The sequence below is a fragment of the Vidua macroura genome, chromosome 6 (genome assembly GCF_024509145.1).
Source record: "Vidua macroura isolate BioBank_ID:100142 chromosome 6, ASM2450914v1, whole genome shotgun sequence".
Classification (NCBI taxonomy): domain Eukaryota; kingdom Metazoa; phylum Chordata; class Aves; order Passeriformes; family Viduidae; genus Vidua; species Vidua macroura.
In genome coordinates, this window is record NC_071576.1 from 60,647,104 (window position 1) to 60,669,001 (window position 21,898).

The 21,898-nt window shown below is 39.9% G+C and overlaps 1 protein-coding gene across 1 annotated transcript in view; it reads right to left on the reverse strand.

The window, feature by feature from the left end:
* Nucleotides 1-1,372: 1,372 nt before the first annotated feature.
* The window catches only part of KIAA1549L (KIAA1549 like), a 77,069-nt gene continuing 56,543 nt past the window's right edge, over nucleotides 1,373-21,898 (reverse strand). The window contains 4 exon segments of the mRNA XM_053980752.1: nucleotides 1,373-8,139; nucleotides 11,230-11,378; nucleotides 15,166-15,311; nucleotides 16,073-16,170. Coding sequence (XP_053836727.1) covers nucleotides 7,858-8,139; nucleotides 11,230-11,378; nucleotides 15,166-15,311; nucleotides 16,073-16,170 — 675 coding nt within the window. The 3' untranslated portion in view covers nucleotides 1,373-7,857.

The following is a 21,898-nucleotide window of genomic DNA, read 5'->3' on the forward strand; positions in this document are numbered from 1 at the left end:
TTTTAAATTCACCTGCCCTGAAAATTCAGAGCTAATATCTCAACGGGAAGTAGGGGAATTGAGCAGCACCTAACTCTGGGAAACTTGTCCTCTTTTGTTCCTTTGGCAGGCAGAGTTTTTTAAGGTCGCTGACGTCGAGATAATGAATCAAGGAGTTGCCAATCAGGAAGCATTCCGTAAGTGTTGCATTTGTCTTTTCCAGGAAACGTATCATTATTAATAACATGAGTCAGTTGAGTTCTGCTGCACACTAAAAACATACATTTGTGAAATAGGCTCAGATTTTCGTGTATCTTGAGGAAATCCAGAACAACCCCTTGAGGCAGTTTAAGTACTCACAGTCACAGCAGGTATATAAAATATATAAATTCATAGATACATTTAAAAAATGATATCTTAACTAGGCCATCTGTCTGGAACCTTAGTAGTGATACTTACACTAGGAAGTTCATTTATCCTCTATTTTTGGAAGATCCTTTCCTGCCTCTTTTTTCCTCTGAAACTACAAAGTAGTAATAAAGCAACTTTTTATTCCAAATTTCTTGCATCACAAATTATATAAAAGCAGCCCTGTCAAAAGCTGCATTTTCCTTTTACTTCAGACTGACAGCACGAAACTTAGGCCTGAGTAAATGATATTAAAAACCACAAAAACTGGATCTAAGGAGGAGGACACGGCAGGAACAACCAATAAGTAGCAACACAGATTTTAAGACACATTTTATTTCATGTGCAAAGTTGCCAAGGAAAACACGTGTACAACTTCAGCTAAGCTATAGCCACTAACATGAAAGGAGCTACTCTATGTACTCGTAAGCTTTATTTCTAGAATCACCCTATGGCTCAGAGTAAAAACAGAGGAATTTGGTAATGACCCAGAACATTTTAAATCTCTCCTTTTCAGTCATATGTAAAACTCTACATCAGCATGTAATTTTAAATAACAGGTCTTGGAGATTTTCTTTCTGATTGCATAGTATAAAATTTTAATTATTTATTTTCTTATTCTCTCGGTTTAATCCCTAGACTCAGTTTTAAATTTGCTCTCAATTTTGCAGCTTCAGAAAATTAATTTTCCCACTTACAGCTGAACCACTCATAAATTTTGAGCAAGTTTCACAGACACAGCCATTACAATTCAGTTGAATCAAGCTGTGAACACCAAAGATAACATGGATATTTGTAATCATGCAGAGCTAGTCCTTTCCATAATTCAAAGACGTAAGAAAAGTTCATTTCCTTGGAAAGTGAGATCTTTTGCCTGGGAAGTGAGACAGTTTATTGATATAAATTCTGTAAATCTCTGTAAAAAAGTGTAGAGGTTGTTATTGGAAAGGCTTCCTAGAACACACTGAAATATTGTCAAGAGGTGTTTTTTTTCCCTTGTAAATTCACATTTATTGAAATGCTACCACAGGAATAGGTGCTTTATAGTCCTGAACAATTCCCAAAGCTCCATGAAGTAATAAATGGTGCCTCTTACTCAAGTATCCACTGCAGTCCAGGGTTTGAGTTTCAGCAGAGCAGTGAGGAGAGGCAGTCCCTTCACCCTGCCCTACAGGTGGGACACTGAGGCACAGTCACATTTTAGACCACTCCAAAATCCTCAAGAAGAGCAAACTGAGCTTCCATCTCCCAGCTACCCATAAACAGACAGCATCCTTCCTCTCCTGGCACAGTTTTAAGACACTTGTGATGGCTGATTTTTTGGGGGGTCCCTGGCTCAGCCCTGTTCTCCTTGAAGGGAGCAGGGTGTTTTGGCAGCAATTGCAGTGGAAAATGTTAGCTAATAGGAGAACACACAAAGCACACCGTGGGCTGAAGCCATGCAGTGTTTAAAAATTCTGTGCTGTGTTGGTCACTGCTTCTGTCACACCAGTGAGGCAAAGAGTGTGTACACAATGTAAAACTCAAATTCAGAATGCACAGTGATGGCAGGAAAGCCATTAAATGAAGATAAAAAGTCAAAAAGCATAGGAATATCTGTGCAGGACAATCATGCTTTCTGATGAGACCAAGAACTGCCCAGAACTGACCCTTTTGTTAGGCCTGAGCTGTTTCTGTTGGGTTGCTAAATCCTGCATCAAAATCTAAGCCTCAGCAAGATGGGTTCTATGATATTTTCCAAAATCCTTGGCTTCACTCTCATCTTTTTTCTATCAAGTATGACGTTGACTGCAGCTTGCAACAAGAAGTCAACAGCAAGATGAGATGGAAAAGCCTTCCTAGTTTCTTTGTCATAGAAGGAAATACTAAAATTTGTTTGGTGCAAAATAAAGCATTCGGGTTGTTTCCTCGTTGCAGCATGGAGAGTATGAGATAAAGACAGGGATAAAGAATAAACTTCAAGTTTACCTACATCCAGATCTCCTTGCCAGCTACACAGGACCTGAGCTGATGCCACAGTTTGTTATGGTGTTTGGACTGGTTTACACAGCACAGAAATGCTCTGGGCTCCAGTGAGGAGGGAATAGTTTGGGAGAGAAATTCACCTGCTCTCCAAATATTGCACTCAGTGGAATCACCTTTCTTTGTGATTTACAGTCCTTTGCACCCATTATTGCCCAGTGGGTAAGTGTGTGTTTCTAAAGTTACAAAATTATTTACAGAATGCAATATAGTAACAGCTTACTCCTTGGGTATGACTTGACTGTGGAAAATTCATGAAGTCAGACTTCTTAAAATAAGAATTATTTTTAACAAATGCAAAAAAAAAAAAAAAATCAAATTCCTGAGACACCTCTTCATGATACTTGTAATTATTTTCAAGACATCTATTATACATTTGACCACCTAACTATTTAAAGCCCATTTCTCACCTTTCATGAGCTTCATAACAGAACAACTCTGAGATTTATCTCTTCATTACTGCCTCTGTACCCCTTAAGGAACCTGAAATGGATGGGGACAAATAGATGGACAAATAGAACCAGGTTTGAAAAATTATTTTTGACACACTCATATATAGATACACATGAATATGATGCAATATTCATAAGAATATGGTCTTAAGGTGACTTTAAAACCATGAAATATTATATGATTTGGGGGCATTTCAACTATTTTTAAAATCAGTGCCTACCTAAACAACCTTGTTCAATGCAGTTATTCTCAGGAGAGATTCTGCAGTATTGACCAGCTTTGCCTTTATGACTTGGCCATCCTGAAAGATTTTTAAAGAGCAAGTCAGTATGCAATTTCTTTACTGACCTATATATAAATCTCACTTCCACAAGTTGAGTTTTGCATTATTTATTTCCGAGAGAAAGGCAAAAGTTCAAAAAAGCATTTTCAAAGAGTACTCTTCTCCTTAAGATATGAAAAAAAAAAAAAAAAAACAACAACAACTTTGAATTATTTTGATAAACAAAAAAGAAATCTGTTGCTCATTTCTGGAGTTAAAAATTAACCCATGAAGAGAAAGCTGCATTTTCTGGTAGGTATGAGTGACATATGCAAGATCCCTGTCCCTCTGCCATTTCGTGTCAGTGAGGGCTGGGAAGCCACTGGGATTTGTTAATGTGTAAGAAATGCAAGAGCAGGACAAAAACTGGTTGGACACAGGGTTTGGAGCTGCTGGGATGTGCACAGGACAAGAGGGGCAGCGAAATGCAGTGATTTCTGTGAGCTCAGTAAACTTGCTGCTTTCAAGCTTCCCCAGACTTCTAGAAGCTGGCAGTCAGCTCTTATACTGGCAATGCAGGGCTAAAAAAAAAACATACATTAAAATGTGATTAATTCTTTAACAGCCAGACATCTTGAAATGTAATGGAAACTGTGGTCAGCTTGGTATATATCAGCCCTTAAACAAAGTAATTCTGCCACTCTACACGATGTTGCATTTTCTACCTGCCTCTCATTTTTATCTTACACTTCTTGCGTGTCTCATCTTTCAAAGAGAGTCTGAAAAAGAGATGATCACTGATGAAGATAATATCCTCATTTCTATATATAGGGTTTGCATGCACTCCTATCAAGCTCTACCCATAGTATTATGACATACAAATATTACTCATATTTCCAGACTGAGTGCTGGAGCTTCTCTCCAACAGAGATAATATGTCAAGAAATGACTGCCAACAAGTCAAGAAATGACTGCCAAGAAGTTCCCTTTTATCCTTTTAAAGTTACTGTTCTACTGATACTGATAAATGTCACACGTGGTTTTCCAAGTGAAAGTGGTCAGAACAAATGTACCAAGAAGGAATTTTTTGTTGTTTCATTTGCAGCTGGTTCCTACTGATGATTTACAAATCTGAAGACAGATAGTGGTCAGAACATCAGCATTTTGTGTACACATTAAACAGTACTTTCACCTAAACATTTAACATATCTTTAAAGAAAATTGGGGCACTGAGTAGAAAAAGCTAAATTACTACTTTTTTTTTCTCTGTAAAAATGGCATGGATATATCTGGACCAGGTTATAACTTTAAACACAAATACCTTCTTCTTTGAAATCAGTATTGAAAAGCATATTGTAATTGTAGCCATACAAAATGTTTATTATATTACAAATTATTTGTACACTATATTTTCACTTTATCATTGCTTTGTGCTCAGACAGTATAAATATTACAGCATGATTTTTCTTTCCCAGGAATGTCCTAACTGTCTTGATATAATCTTACTTTATACTTAAAAAAAAAAAAATTACAGAAACATATTACAAACAGGATAAAAAGGCATCATGAATGAAGAATGCAAGATGGTTTTCTGAATAAAGTGCACCACAATGGTTTCAGAGTGATGGCTCAGGAAATATTCAATAGACTGCACATCATCCATAATAATACCAAACAAAATTAATTTTGAATCTCTAACAGGTCTTCGTCAGAAGTATGAAGAGTACTTTGTTTAACTGTACTGAAATGGTTTTTCTTTCTAGAAGGCTGTTTAAATGCTTTTGTTTGGGGGTTTTCCATTTTCTACAGACATCCAAACCCTGGACATCTCTATATTTTCCAAAATTTGTAGTTTCCAGTATGGCAAGACACAAGATTCATTGTGTAAGATATTGGAGGCTTTACCCTCACACATTTTTAATAGAACTATTAAATTGCCACAATTTAAGAATGGGAACAGACTTACAAAGAGTTAAGTGTCCAAAAGATGCCATTTTAAACTGGAATGCCCTGCTTCCATTTAGGACTATATTGTTACATTATCCTTCCCACCTCTATGGCTTCAGCGTGCCCATCCATGGGATCGTGGCTGCTTGCATAATTTCAGCCTCAGGATAACTCTGCAAAACTGGAGTCTAAGCTAGAGAAATTTATTACACAGCACATTTCACCCCCATTGCTTAGAAGGGCCCATTTACTTGCAAAATTTCACTGGGCTACATAGAAGAATCATTCAAAAACTGAGATAATAAAGCTGATGCAGAATGTGGCTGACACGACCTGGTGTAGGTTTTACTTCCCAGGTTAGCTCAGGCCAGCTGTGAACCAGCTCAGGCTAAATAAAAGTCAGCTGCTCTTCCATTATATCTGCACTTACATTACAGAGATCCAAATGAGTGAAAAATAAACAGATTTCTGTTCAAGGGGTCTAGTGAAATTTGCTTTTATAGACAAAGCCCAATAGAGAAACTCAGCCTTGCTCTCAGTGAGTGGAATTCCCACTGAAGCCAACCAGAACCTGTCTTTCTGTGGCACACTGGGTTTGGCCCAGTATTTTTCAGCTGTTATTCTAAAGTGTGATGCTCTTAGCCAGCTATTAATTTGACCCAATTTGGCTGTGTTGTATTACACTGATAATATCAGTATTACCTGGCTGACAGGTAACTGAGACAGCAGCCAGCCTTTACTAGACTTGTATTTATATGAAAAATTGAGTTTCTTTGGTTGTTTAGTATCCAAGTCACCCAATTGTATATTTGTGTACTCCAGACATAGCACATTTATATTGATCAGTACAATTATCAGGGGTTTATTCTTTCTTTTTTTTTTTTTCCACTTAGTTTATGGAAATTTTCTGACTACAGCAGACTAGTCACTTATATAAATATACAGCACATATATACATAGAAATTACAAAAATACATTTTATTTATATCTGATTTTAAATAATAAAAATGAAATTTCACATTTATTGAAAGATTTACTAGCATTCCAAACGCTTCTGCAATATTCCAGGTATTGGAGCAGAGGATGTCTGTATATTCTAGGATAATTGCGCATCACAGTCTCAGGGTTTGTAATATGATTATTAGGGGGGAAAATAGCTATGCCTTAAAAGTTTGTGCTTCATCAATTTCTTCTTCTATCCCCTATTCTAGTCTTCTCTCTCCTTCTCTCAATTTACTGATGGCCAAAAAGCTAAACCAAGTTCCCTTTCTCACATCAGCTAAGACCAAAGAAACTCAGGGAAATGAAATGATCAGACAAAATAGTAATTGAGGATAACTAAATAACCCACTGAAATGAAGGACATTACCTTTAACTCCAGTTGACATCAAACACGCCCAACACAACAAATTTTGCAACAACTTCAGTTCCTGAAGCTAATTGCTGAAGGAACTGAAAACAACTGTTCGTGATCTTCAACTAGTTTGTACAACTGCAAAATATTAACTACTGTCCCATCCCAAGTGGTTTGATTTTCTTTTGGGATTGGATTCCTACCACAACGCCGTGTAACAATCAGTGACCTTTATCTTGCACAATATAAAGTCAACATCATTTCTGGCAATGCTCTCTTTTTCACAGAACATTCATATTTTTTGTTAATCCATGTAGCTGTTAACTTATTTACATGTTAATATAGTCATTAGGTCCTCTACATTCAGAACTTCCTGGGTGCGCATTCACCGTGCCAGCGCAATCAAAATCAACTGCAGCTTCAGGTAGCACTTTCTGGCATCACTTTAGTAGATAGCATTGCTAAAGAAAGAGGAAAAAAAAGCACTGTGTTGAACAGAGGTTTCCTTGTCCAAGCAGGTGTATTCATTTTTCCAGGTTGGAAGGATGTGAAGGTCTCAGGTTTACCAGCTTCACATGCATTCAGAGTGAAAAGCCCGAATGTAGGGAGAACAGGAATAACCTTCTCTCATTTCTCTGGGAAGCTTTTAGCACCAATATCCTTTGCTGGCTCTTCATGCATTGTATTCACTCACGCTGAAAAAAAAATCTCCTCCATAACTCATCGGTGGCACTGAGGGACAAGGTAGCCACCAATTTTGGAAATGTCATTCACCTTCTTCACAGTCCTCTCTTCTTTCACTTCTTTGCACTGTTAATAGGATGAAGAGACTTGGAGCTATTTACAGGACTTTTATTTGTATTACTTAATCACGTTGAATTCTTTTGGTTTTAATACAGTCTGTGGGATGAAAAGGCTGAAATGACTCTGCATTGCTGAAATCAGCACCCCTTGTACCATGTCCTACAGCAAACAATTAACACGGCCACTGCCATGCCAGCCATGGCCTTCAGCAAACCCTGTTCTGTGGGGTTTTTCTTCTTGAATCGAAGTTTTGGCATGCAGAAGTTATTTTCAGCAGCTCTACCTCTGGGCCTGCAAATGAAACTTCTTGTGGCACAGACATGTTCAGCAGCATCTTTAGTGACGATGGGTCATAATACGAGAGCGAAGTGACAAACAATTGCATATGGTTGATCTCATCAGTATGAAACAGTTTCCTGGCAGCTTTTCCTTAGCTGGAAAGCGGAATTTCGTGTCTTCAGAGTCCCGTTGCTCTGCTTTAAGTCATTTCATAGCGCTGACTTTTCAGACAGATTAAAATGCCATCGCTTTGGCACAATTCACAGAAAGTCTGTAGCCGAAAATTAAAGGAGTTGCTTTCTTGGCTACCCCAGGTCGCAAGACACAAACACCGAGCACAGAAGGTATATTAGACCTGGAACTCGAACATATCTGTCTGCTTCTTGGCCAGCTTGGCCACTTCTTCTCTTATTGCCTTGACGAGGGCAGCCGTGGAGATGTTGGTGAGCGGCGCGTCGGAGGGGTCGTTGTCGGCCAGGCTCTGCTGGGAGGCGGCGGCGGAGGCCAGCGGAGCCTGCTCCAGGCTGGGGTGCAGGCTGCCCTGCTGGCTGTACTGCCTGGGCAGCCGGGAGGGCGAGTTGTGCTGGTAGCGGGGCCTCGGGTAAGCCTCGATGTAGCCAGGAAGGGGGACCTGCGGGGAATTGGAATTGCACAGGATTACGCGGAACGATCGATCCACAAACCTCCCCGGGGCACTGTCGGATGTGACAGAGAGCACCAAACGAAGGGAATGCAAGCCTCAGAATTCCCAGCTTCTGCCTACAAATGCCTGGCCTGGCACGTGCCATTTATGCACGTCCCAGCCGTGGCAGCAAGCACGTCCTGCTTGTCCACATTTATCATCACCTCCAAAAAGTCCAAGGGAAAAGGTTTTTCTGGAAGTGCGCTCTCTGCTTAGCAAACGCTTCGGTTTTATACAAGCAGCATGATTTTAGTACACCAAAAAGCCTAAAACAGAAAAGCAGTTGTCTGATTTCTATCTAATCCAAGGCAACCAAGTGTCTGGCCTCACTGGTCCTAACAGAAGCTCACTGGATCCAGACAACAGGGATAAGCTCAGGTGCGCCAGCTTGGAAACTCAAGACTCAAAGGGATGTTTGAGTGCTCAGAAGTGTCGAGATTTCTGGCCATGTCTAACAGAATTACATGAGGGATTCATAATTTTTGTAAATCCACAGATTTCAGCGCCACGTTAGCTAAAACTAAAACAATAATGTAGGCCCTTTAGTCAGAGTGAGAGATTAAATTTCTTTCACAAATCCATGAACCACGGTACCAGTCTTTTTGGAACTCGGGAGATTTTAATGCATCAAATAAAAAATTAGTATTTATGATTTCCAAAAGTCTATAAAACAGGAATCTGTAAGCCTTAATTTAGAAGAAGGCTTTATGCCTGAAGCCTGACCATTAGGATTTACACATCCTCTCTACAGCCTTGGGTATTCTCAAATGCTGAAGAGAATGTAAAAGGTTCATTCTGGTGTGATGAGACAAACGCAGGAAGCAGGTATGGTATGAAAGTGATCATTAGATGTAAGCACCTCTGTTCAGTTTACAACAGGCTCTTCAAAAGGTGATTTTACCAGAACAACATGTGATCACACCACTAGAGGCCACCAAGTTACTGTTTTCACTAAGCAGCATCCAGCAGTTGGGAAAAGAAGTGCTTTGTGGGTACAGCTGCCTTGTCCCACAAAACTTAGTGTTTCAATACTTACCATTTGTGTCAGAGAATAATGTATCACAGTAATTTTGCTTATAAAATAGGTAACATCTCCTGTTTCCTCTACTCCCTTGTTTACAGTCTAGGCTAGCAGAAATGTGTGAAAAAATAAAGAATCTTATAGATATTAAGCCTTTGTTCTCAATAATTGTAAGAAAATCTTGGGAATGTGATCGAGCAATAATCTAGAGGCTCAGAAACCAGGATGCATGCAGAAATTCAAGTCCTGAGTATAACTTCAGATCTTTATGTTATTTACTTTTATTCAGGCTTTCTGACTGTGCTATATTGCTAATGCTATTACCAGCTCCTCTAGTAATGATTTTCAAACAAAGACAATTTCTTGACAGATTTGCAAATTCATTGTAGAAACTGCAGTAGTTTCTATATTTTTACCTCTTCTGCAAAGCCACTGGAGGGTTGAAAATCTGAGTAGCAAGGAATTGTTAAAGCTCTGCCATGGGTAAGTGAAAAGGGACATTTGTTTCCCTTGAATTCTATATTGCCATGGTTATTTTTCAGACAGATTCTTATATCACTCTCCATTCCTCTTTCCCTGAAGACAAGGAGACCCACAACAGGGTTATGCTCTTCTCTTTCCAGAGGAAGGAGCTGGAGGCTGGATACTTGGTTTGCAGTTTTGACCCATTTGTTCCAGTCTCCACTTTTGACAGGTGATACCTGGCTCTTTTTCCACAGGACTGCAATCAAGAGTAGGGATACAAAAGGGAGAATGAATGGGAGACAAGTCAAATTTCCTTATTTGTTTCATGGCTTTTTTTCCTTCTTAGAGAAAAAGTTTAAAATCATTGCTAAGATAAAATGGGCTTCCTGGCTTTAAGATGTCAGAAGGGTTAAAAACACACATAAAACAAATAAATAAACAAAAACCAAACACCAAAACAACAAAGGAAAATAAAGCTTTTCATGCTTTAAAAGGCAGCTCTGAGAAGGAAATTCATACCAGAGCATCACAAGCCTCCAGGTGTCAGGGGCACATCAGCAGGTGTGCTCAGCTTACAAATGAACAGCTTTTTTTTTCTGATAGTTCAGCCTTCAAATGCAGACTTGCATCTCAAAGTCATATTGAATTCTTTTCCTCACAGGCATCAGGAGCAGCAATAAAGAGTGAACAACAAAACAGCTGCCCCCAGGAACATTTATATGACTGTGTTGTCTCCTGCTTAGCTGCTCAAAGCCAACTTAGATTTCAACTGCAATTCATTAAAATGTTCTGTTGACGATTTGCACAAGGAAATTGAGTCTGTCTCCCTGTTTTTTTAGCCACAGTGGTTCTGCATAAATACCAGATGTGAACTCAAGCAGAAGAATTTATCTTTTTTTCCCTTGTGTAAAAAGAAAGCCCTACATTTGAGAAATTGTTTCCAACATGATATACTACTGCAATTCATTTTAGGATGTTTCAACTTCAATTCTTTGAAATGTAGGTTTACTTTGGGCTAAAAATTACATCTGTTCCAGACTGAGATTGTGCAATTAATTATTTAATTTATGATCTGTCACTGCAGCCTTCGGGAGGATTTGAAACAGTGCACAGCAGGGCTGCAGCAGTGCTGGGAGGTAAGATTTGGGAGCCAGGCTGTCTGGAGAGAAGCCTCCAGGAGGGTAAGATGCTTCCCCAACTTTCAAACAGCTCAAGGCTGCCTTGAGAGGCAGCATCACCTTCTCCTGACACGTGTCTATCTAAAAATTTAACCTTTCTCAGAAAAGAAAAATTATATCTAACCCACCAACTTTAAACAGGTGCCAGGCCCTAACCTAGTGAATGATTCCACCCTCTAAAGCTCACAATTCATGTTATGAACAGCTGAAGTATCTATGTCCAAGCCATCTCTTATGGCTTTTCACTGCTAGAGATTATTCTCAAGGAAAAAATTATCCTTTTCAGCTTCTTTGTAAACCAGTGAAGAATTGCTGAAAAGCCCTCCTGTGCAAAACACAGAAAACACAGGTGGTTAGAAAAGCAGGGATGCTTACAGAGTCTGCCCACTGCCCTGGCAACTCATTCTCTCCAGCATAGGGCATCCAGGCTTGGTTCCTGTAGGCAGTGGGAGGAGTTGGGATGAAATAGCCCGTGAAGCCAGGTCGGTTCGCTGGAATGGCAAACACTGCTGGTACCGTATTTCCTGTCAAATAAAAAAGGAGTAGGCATGGTTAATAGCTGAGCTTTTCAGTTGTAAATCAGAAGGTAGTGCTTATGAAATATGGACTTCATGTTTGTTTGTTGAGGATTTTTGTTTGGAGTTCTGGGTGGGGTTTTTTTTTTGTCCCACCATCTGACTAGAGCAACTTCATAATGCTGGGAAATACTGGAGAAGGCAAGACTTGCAGTTGTCCTCATAACCATGTACAGGTAAAGAGTCCCTAGGACTTGATCCCTGTAACAAATGATCATCAAAACTTTGACTCATTAGAGAAGTTTTTCCCCTTAAGTTTGCTTCCTTGTATTCAATTTTCAGCTGTTCTAACCATGGGTTTCAGTGTAATGCACCTCTCTTTTCACTGTTTACCCAGTCTTTCTTAATATCTATATTATTAATGTTATTATTAATATCTATATTATATTATTATATCAATATTATTTCTAGGTAAAAAAAACTACAAAAAATTAGTGACTGGTATGTTTAACAGTCTGTATTCTCAACAATTCCATCATAAAAGTTCAATGCTTCTGTAAAAAAATAGCAAGGTTCTACCTGCTCAGTTCCTTTCCCAAGAACAGTCCATGACTGCCACAAATTACACAGCTAAAACTCAAATAAATATTTGTTGATTCCAAATCTGGCTTATCACCTCTTGATTAAGATGCATGCATAGGAATATCCAGGAAACCTCCTGGATTAAAATCCCACCATCACATTTGGAAGGAGCCAAAGTTTCAGCCAAATCTCTGGGTATGGTCACATCTGCTTTCAGGGAAGGTTTATTCCTGTGGCCCACAGAGATGCAGAGAACAATTTTGGTACAGAGATTATCCACAGGCTGTAACTAGGCTGTCTGGAAGACCAGCATCCTAATGTTCCCTTGAAATATTCCCTTTGCTATCATAACCCCATGTATTTGCCTAGTTAAAAATAGACTACAAACTACTTTCTTGCCCAGTTAAGTCTTGCTTCCTCTAGTGTCTGTTTACATGCAAAGACAGACTCCAGCAGTGAATCACACTGAGGGCATGAAATCCTCATCCCTAAATCCTCGATGGGACAGCTGCATATCATCTTCATCAGTTACTAGGTATTCAGTTTATTCAGATTATTCATTATACTACATGGACATGTATTTTACTTTTCAGATTCACAGAATGTAGCAAAAATAACATCACTCACATGAAAGCAGTAAACCCTTTAAAAACACAACAAAGCATAACTCCAACATTTTCACTGAGGAATGGAAGCACAGTAACATTATACAGCTAGGCAGATTCTCTGTACTAGAATTAATGCAGAGAAAATAAAATTTCTCCCCCTTCCAACTGCACATCATCTGAATATTGCTACTAATTGCTCTCAGTAGCTATGATACCACTATGCTGACAAAATCACAAAGACATGGGAAGGCCCATGAAATTCATATGGAGTATAATTGAATTAGCATCAATTACTGGCTGCCTCAAATATCCATCCTCCAGAATCTCATTTACAGCCCTGGCACATTTTTTGCTCCTGAACAATCTACAAGAGGATTATGTTGACTACTCTGACAGATGCTGGGACATTGCATGGAGATAGAAAGACTCCACCAGTGACATCCATCCCAAAGCAGTCTCCATAAACCCAGATATTTACGGTTTCTCAAGGACTTCCCACGCAGTCCCAGGCCAGAATTGCTATGGATGCAATCAGGGCATGAGAAGAGGAGTAAAATATGGTTTGTAGCACATTTTTCTCCAGAGCAGAAACACACCACCTCTATCCCAATTCCTCCAGCCCCATGGTTTGGAAGAGGGTGGGCTAAGAGAAGAGGTGTGGTCAATCATTTGTCCTTCCAGGTCATAAACAGCACAAGGGTTGCTTTTTTAAATGAGTTAGCAAAGCTGAAAATGAACATTCTTCACACATGTACAGAGAAGTGCTGCTCCTGTACATGGCACATGGCTTCTACACCAAAACATTCTTTTAATTTAACCACAGCAAAAGGAGTTACTACTCAAAATGAATATTCAATTGGCTGATGTTATACCTCATCCTAAATTACTACTGCAACGTCCTTATCTTAGAGCTGATGCTGGGCTGCTTGAGAGTGACATTAGGCATTAACATCCCAAATCAGCACCTGCAGCAAGGTTTCTTCAGGTATTGAGGCTATAAAAACTTATTTTCATATCAGAATGTTCAAACCCTTGTGTTACAATTGCACATTTCTCACAACTGTCCTTGACTTTACTTGCCTGTATTACAGCCTTTTGTAGCACCTGACATACATGAAAGTTTCCTTCAGTTACTCCCAGAATTATTCTGGCAAACTCCACAATGTACAGGAAGGTAATTTTGTCTCTTCTGAACTGCATCCACCCTTCAGCAACACACACCAATAAAATCTCCCCATCACTGGATCCAATAAAAAAGTGTATCCCACAGATCCCATCGCTGCACACATAAAGAAGAGGGCTAGGTAGTGTGGCATATTTCACAGCTTGAAATATTTTGAAATGGAAGGGTGAGCATCTGCTCCTTTCAGGTACTGCACCACTTGCAGAAGGCATGACAATAAGTGAGAGCAGAATGGATCCTTCAAAGCTACTGTATTTAATTAATTGACAGCTCATTTGCTTAGCCACATTATGATTCTCAGTCAGTGATGTCAAAGACAATGCAGATAACTCTCTATTACTTCTGAGGAAGCTAAGAATGATTTTTTTTCCTGGCAAATTAACAGAGCAATATCTAACAAACTGCTAACTTCAAAGCTTTGAACTAATGGAAAATTCTTTTGAATATTGTAAACTCTTTTCCCTTACTCTTCAGGAAAACACATTTTGCCAATAAGAAGCCATTTGAAATATTTTTTTCCAGCTAAATTTTATCCAGACACTATGAAAACAGTATATCAGCTTCATCTCATGATTAAATCAGTAATTTATAAATACAACTCATATCAAAAGGACCAGGAAATGACTAGGCCTTTAAAACTGGGACTTTTAGACCCAAAACAAGTTCTGGGCAGAAACTATATTCGCCAGAACAGGAGGGGTGGAGAGCTAACAGATTACCCTTGTCTGTGCAATAGCACCACTGCCTTGTGTTTTGAAAGGAAGGGGCCATGTACCTTCAATTTGCCTTCCTCAGTAGCCCACTCCTGTGACAAGAGTAGGGGTTAAGTTTCTCAAGAGGAAACAGGGAGCCTTAAAAAAAGTTTTGAAGCACTTGGATCAATATTCTTGACTGACAAAATATTGGAAGGATCTAACTCATTTCTCCCCCATTGCCTGTCTCTCCCACTTTGCTTGGTTGGTACAAAGTGCAACACAAACAAGTCACACAGCAGTCCCAATACTGCAAGAGATTTTGCCACCAACACCCTCTACATCCTCCCTAAAAATTCTACTGCCTTTTGCTGTACAGGTGAAGAGTTTTACTGGGTTTTATCAATTCAGAGTCCTGATTAGTGTGCCAGCAGGATGCCATACTTGAACGGAGAACATCTGGGACATTACTGCTGGATCCTACCTTCAGAAAAGGCCATTTCCTGGTGCTGCTGCAGGAGTATTTTAGGATGCAGCTGGTGCTGCACTTACAAAGGGACAGGCCGTCCTCTGGAGGGCTCCTTCAGCTGCACCAGCAAAAACCCCACCTAATACAGTCTTTCCCCAAATAACCATCCTTTTTTTTTTGCTATATCCCATACTTTCCTTTATATCCAAAATAACTTATGAAGCTCTCAAAGCTCCAAGTTGAATCTGGACTGTTTTGTCACCTGAGTGAAAAGCCGACTGATCGAGTGGGCCAACAGACATGGGAGCTCTCGAACCCGCTGCGAAAGGTGTCTGATCATGGTGCTGGGCCTGATCTGCTCCGCTGGACTCAGGTAGTCTCACTTTGCTGCCAATATCTGATGTAGACCTGTGCATTAAGAAAGAAAAAAAAAAACCACAAATTTTTGTCGTTCTGACCTACAGATGTGATTTGTAGCCACGTACACGCCTATCAGCTACAGCAGCACCAGCCAGCGAGGAGCAATCTGTCCAACTTTGCTCTGGCATGACAGAAGCCTGGAGAACAACTGCACACCAGAAGTTTGGAGGAGTCTGGAGAAGTTTGCAAACAACCCTTTTAGCCTGGTTGCTCTTTTTACCAAAGCATGTTCTTACCATCCTGTAGGGCCTTTGCTTGCTGCTTCAAACAAATGCCTGTGAAATACAACACCAAAACCAGAGCTTTACCATAACTGCCCAGAGCTTTGCCATAATTCACCAACACAGTCTGCAGTGTACATGACATGGTATCATACAGCAGGAGACCACTGTGGTAAATAACATTACTGCACTTGGGAAGTGCTGAGGTCTTTGGAAATGTTGCAAAGGAAAAGCAGGAGAATGATGGTGTGAATTATCTGCCTCAGCACACCATTATGAGAGCTGAGGCAAAGAATGCTTTAAAAGAAACCAGAGCCTGCAGTTCCTAATTTCATTGACACAGACTGGCTAGCAGAAAATTCATTGTTATTTCGTTTCGTGTTAAAACGAAATAAAACCATTATGTTTCTAAGTTCATGAATGTATATTTTTAAGTGCTTTATAAGTGCCCCTTCAGGGTTTGCCCTGGTTCTTATTATGACAGTGGGTTTTACAGACCATGCCTAAAGTAAAATAACAGATAAATACCTTCTGAGAGAGGCAACAGCCACAGGACCCGTTCTGGGAGGGACAGGAGGAGGAGGAGAACCCATTACCATCTCAGGAAGCTGAGAAAATCTATAAGCCTGCAACAGAGAAAAAGAAATCTTTTCTGAAACACCAGTAGATCTCAATCAAATTGAGAAACAAACCAAAATCAGAAATTAAATACTTGCTCTGTGCGCCAGTCAACTGGAAGCTAACTTTTTGTGGCATCAAAAATAATTGGAATTTACGGTGCTTTGGTGACTTTTGAATGTGGAAGAAAACCTGAAAATTAGCTCAGAGACAAAATGAAGTCTAATTAAAATAAAATATATTAAACACTGTCTCTGTGACATTTGTAACCTGCTGGCAAAGCAGGTCTGTTGTGATTATGTGAGACTCAACAACTGCTTTGGATCAGGAAAAGACCTGAGAATTTTCACTTTCTCCAGAAAAAAAGTATTTCAAAGATTCAGAAAGAACCCTCAGAGAAGTGTGCACTGCAGTGAAGCCGCCTGTGAGCAATCAAGTATTTCAACCTCTTCCTTTCAGCCTTCAAGAGATGAAAAGAAAATTTTCCATGAAAACCCCCAAGTTCTGTAACTTCCCAAAACAGCAACAAGGGCTCCAAACAGTTCTGGAAAGGCAGACTGATCCAGAGGAACACCAGGCCCAAGCCACAAAATCACAAAATTAAGCTGCTTGCCCTCAGTAATTCTGAATTTCATCACCAATACGTGTGAAGGAGGAGCAATTATGTGCATGAAACCCACAGCACCCAAGAAATGACATGAAGGACAAAATTTTCCTCCTAAATAATTTGCAGATTAGAGGCCATAATTTTTCCAAATACACTTAGAGGAATGATATCTCACCAGATGCTTCACTACATCATGGGCGAGCATTTTGTTTTCCTGTTGGTTTTTGTTTTATTATTTAGTTGTGATTTTTTTTTTTCAGTTGTGGTTTGCATGACAATGTTTCAGAGCAATGCACGGGAATAAAGATAAAATCAGAGGAATAACAAATAACAAATTCTGGAAAGGCTGACCACTATCAAGACACTGGCATTTTGACAAAAATTGGAGCCCAGTGGTGGGACTTCAGCCCCCTAAACAAAAAGTATCTGGTTTACCCAGAGAAGCTCCTCCACAAGCAGCAGTGGAAGTTAAAAGCACATTAAAACACATGGGATGAGTCACATTCTATCTCCTGCCCAGAGCAAGAGCCTACAGGATTTTCATAACTATTTCAGACTTCCCACCTACATTTAGATTGGAATTTGGCAATATACATCCCACACTATATATCAGAAAATACTGTCTTTCTGTAATCATCTTGTAAAATTACACATTTAGACCATATTCCAAATGCCTTCGTTCTCAAATACCTGCAAAACTAGGTCAACAAAAAGGAAAGGTAACTTATCAAACTGATTTTTTATGTGTCTCCAAGGGAAAAGCAGTACAGACCCAGCATCTTTCTGTCCTTTCACTGCTACCCCTTTGAAAGCAGGTTAGAAACCCTCAAAGGGATGTCTCTGAAAATAATTTTTTCTTGCATGACACCTACAAAGTCTCCTAATATTTACTTTCACCATGCTACCATGATATTTAAAGCATTTCTATATTTAAGTGGGAAAAAAAAAAAAAAAGTCTAAAAAGACACTACTGCATTTCTTAGCCAGGGGTTGGAACCACTGATTTTTAATGAAAGAACTGTGTGGAAAAAACAAATGTTATTCTCATCAAAGAAAACCTCAATTATATTTCTCCTGATAGTGCTGGATGTGGAATGGTCTGCAGTGCCTCTTCTGCATCTCAGACTCTGGCAGTGCCCTCACAGGCTGAATGAGCTCTCCCTTCTGGCTCCACAAGCCTTTCATCCCACATCTTGCTCTCAGCATGCATTTGTGCCAAGCATGAAATCCTTTTTATTCCCCCTATTTTAAAGGAAAAGCACATGAGATCATGTTTCGGAGTGGAAAGTGACTCCAGACCCTGTTTAGCAGGGTAGGTTTGGTTTTCTCAGAGGTAGATTTGGGTTTTCTCTCATGTGTTGTGCTTTGGAATATGGACATCAAAGGAGGTATTAGGTATTTCAAGTGATCACAGTTCACAAATATGCTGCAACTTGCACTAGAAATTTCAGGGAAAAAAGTAAAATAGAAAACCTAAGCCTTTATTTTGCTGCTTACGCGGGAGACGAACAATTTTGAGTGAGTGGCAATATTTTGCTAATGGCTGGGCAGAGAGAATCCTGTTAAAGTGAAAAAATCCTGTAAAAAGATCTGCTTCACCACGCTGAGGAACTGTTTGTCCAGAGAGGACAGGAGTCGCCCTCGTTGCCCTGAGCTGCCACACACACCAACACAGTTGTGGGAGGGAACTCCAGTGAAATTTCTAGAGTTTCCTTAATGGTTTGGGGCATTAGTGTTTTCCTGCAGACAGCATATGAATGGGGAAAAAAGTGTTCAGAAGAGAAACGAAATCAAAGTTTTACCACAGATGCCTGTTAAAGATTTTTATGAGCCTTTAGGCTCTTGGCCAACCAGCATGATTGTAGAATTAAAGTCACTTCACCACTGTGAAACGAGTCAGAGAGGAAAACAACAAACCAAAAAAACACAACCCAGCTGATTTCACAGATTTGCCAAATTTTACTCTTCAAAATATATTTTATCTTTTTTAAATGATCTCTTGGTTTTTAGCAAAAAAAAAAAAAAAAAAAAAAGTCAAAAACAAACAAACAAACAAACGAGAAGGCCAAAAAGAACAAAAGACAAAAATCTTAAGAAAGAAGACAATCTGCATGGGTTCCAAACTCTGTTTTTTGAAAAAAGACGTGTGTAATACAAAGGCTATAACAATCAGGCAGAAGTAATCCCACTTGAGATCCAGGACAGACTGCAGAGGCAGCAGAGTGCAGACCCCATGCCACCCTTTCAGTAAGAAACACCAGTGAAGGAGTCTGCTGCAGCTAGAACACTGACAATCGAAAAAGCAAATCAAGAATTAATTTTAAAAAGTAGGAGGTGCAGTTTAACAGCCGTTGGGCCAAGGACCATAAATCCTCTGGAGGATAAAGTCCAGCCACCAGCAGAAACCTGCACCATTGTCTCCCACAACCCACGACAGCCCAAGGTACCACTTGTCAGGATGCAGAAAAGAAAAATCCCAGAATGGTTTGGAAGAGACCTTAAAGATTATCCAGGCCCAAGCCCCTTGCAACAGGCAGGGACTCCTTCCACTAGACCAGGTTGTTCAAAGCCCCATCCAGCCTGGCCTTGAATACTTCCATGATGGGCCATACACAGCTTTTTGGGGAGCCTACTCCAGTGCCTCACCACCCTCACAGTACAGAATTCCTTGCCCATATCTAACCTAACCCTCTCCTCTGTCAGTTCAAAGTCGTTCCCACTTGTCCTATCAGTCCATACCCTTGTAAAAAGCCCCTCTCCAGCTCTCTTGTAGCTCCTTTAGGTACTGGAAGGTGCTCAAAGGTCTCCCTGGAGTTGTCTCTTCTCCAGGCTGAACAATCCCAAGTCTCTCAGCCTGTGTTCATAGGCCAAAGCAGAAACTTTGCAGTTAGTTTTAAGACTACATTTCCCTAGTTCAAATATTTAAATATTTTTACTGCCTTCCACTTCCAGATTGGTCCTGGGTGAAAGTATTCTATGTTGCCTTCTAATCACAGAAATACCCATCTCCTTACATCTCACCATAGGAATTAAAAGGCCAGCATCCTTGTTAACTCACTGAATGATTTATCTTGCTTATTCACCTAGGAATAATGCAAATTTATTGATTTGGCTTTGCCTTTATAGCTGTCCTGTTTCATACTAAGCAGCTGTTATTGAAAGTAGCTGAATTTTGAATGAATTATTGAACACTTGAATCCCCTGTTAAATGAAGGGGAGCTCTGAGGACAGGGATACTTTACCAGTCACTCAGGCTGTAAGTGCTGGTCATCAGTGTCTGTTTGTGCTGCTGGGTCTCACCTTGGGACCCAGAGCTCTCTTATTCTCACTCCTCTTTCCAGAGCACCAAAGAGGAGAGATGGGAACTGGTCCAGCCTTGTTATGGAGAGGGTTTTCTTCTCTGGTCCCAGCTCTCACTTGACTCAGCTGAGCAAGTTTCCAAAGCAAATTTTCAAACATGATCAACCAAGGCACGGAGCTGGCAGTCCGGCTGGTGTATTCAACCCTTTAACTCCATCCTCCAGTCATAGCACACCAGTGGGTGCCAAGGACTCAGCCAAGTGTTACTCATCATGTTTTAGAAGCTCCAGAACAACAGGGAGAGTTTGCATTTCACTGGCTTTCCTCTGCCAGGAGAAGGCATGAGCCCCATGTGGAGGAATCCTCTTTTCACAGGTCCCACAACGGGCAGGTTGGTAAACAGGCATTCCCTCACAAGAGCTACAGATAATTTCAGCATTAATGGCAGCATGAACAGAAAACCCCAACCAAGCAAATAAAAACCACAGAGAAGACCTCAAAAGGGAGAAGAAAATGGAAAAAGAAAAAAAAAAAAAAGTGCGCACACTCTGGAAAGATACACAAATGTTTAATGGTGGGACTAGCCAAGAAGTTGACTACAAAAAATTGAAGTTCCACAATTTGGAGGACACCTGAAGCAACACAGAACTGAAGAGTGGCTCTGGACCCCTCTGACTTGTTCTATCTAGGCTGACAAAATGCCCTTGAATTTTCAAAGATGAAATTTTCATTTTCAAAATGCTCGGTGTTTTGAATTGTAACAGCGTTGTTGATGTTGACTTCTAATTGCCACTAAGAACTGAATTTTAAGGAAGGGAAAAATTACTAATTTTTGGTTTACAGAGGTAACCAACATCCCAGTGCACAGGTACCTCTCATCCCCAAAGCTGGGGATATTTTTCAATTCCAACCCTCTATTCCCATGAGAACAAACCAGAAAATGGGGTGGTGGAAGCACAGTGCATATTCATGAAACTGATATGCAGAAAACTATGAATTACCAGCCCTTATCCAAAGCCCAGCAAGTCTGTGCCAATCAACTATCTCCAGGGAATTTAGCTCTGTCTTCAGAATGCCAGAAAGATAAGCAAAAGGTCCCAAACACGCAGATGATTTAGGAGAGTAATAAGTCTTAGAAAGACAACAGTGAATCATTCACCATGAGAAGAGTGGCTATTATGTTTTTTTTAAGAAAAAAACTCTCACCATAAAATATTTTAAATTTCATTTTAGAAAGATTCTTTGAAGTGTTGAGGTAATTTGACTCCCCATTAGCTGTCTCCTAAGCTTTTAATCGAATTCTAACCATAAAATATGATTATATGCTGTACGAATTTCATTTGACCAATTTTAAAGTGCCAGAAATAACCTTAGCATGATTTAAATAGCACCAACCTGAACCTTTGCAGGCAGTGCCACTGGCTTTCAGCTATGTTCAGAATAGTTCAGAAGCAGCATCCTTTAATGTATTTTTTATTGTCATGGAAGGAAGTCATGGTAATGGTTATTTTGAACTGAGGAGGTTTTTCTGCATTTTCCTCTTATTCTAGCCAGAGTTAAGGACTCAAAAAAAAAAAAAAAGATCTGACCAACAAAAGCCTTAAAATGAACAATTTATCACACTGATATTGTTAGATGGGCTACTTCTTATCTGAAAGCAATCACCTCTGGTTTAGATTTGTATCTGGCATAAAAGAAAATCTGTTGCTGAGTTTCACATTACCATGTGTGGGAATTCAGGGGCAGTTCCCCACGTGAGTGCTGGTGTCACTGCTGTCTAGACACCTACAAAATTCCATTAACAATTTCCACCCTTGGGTTTAAGTTCC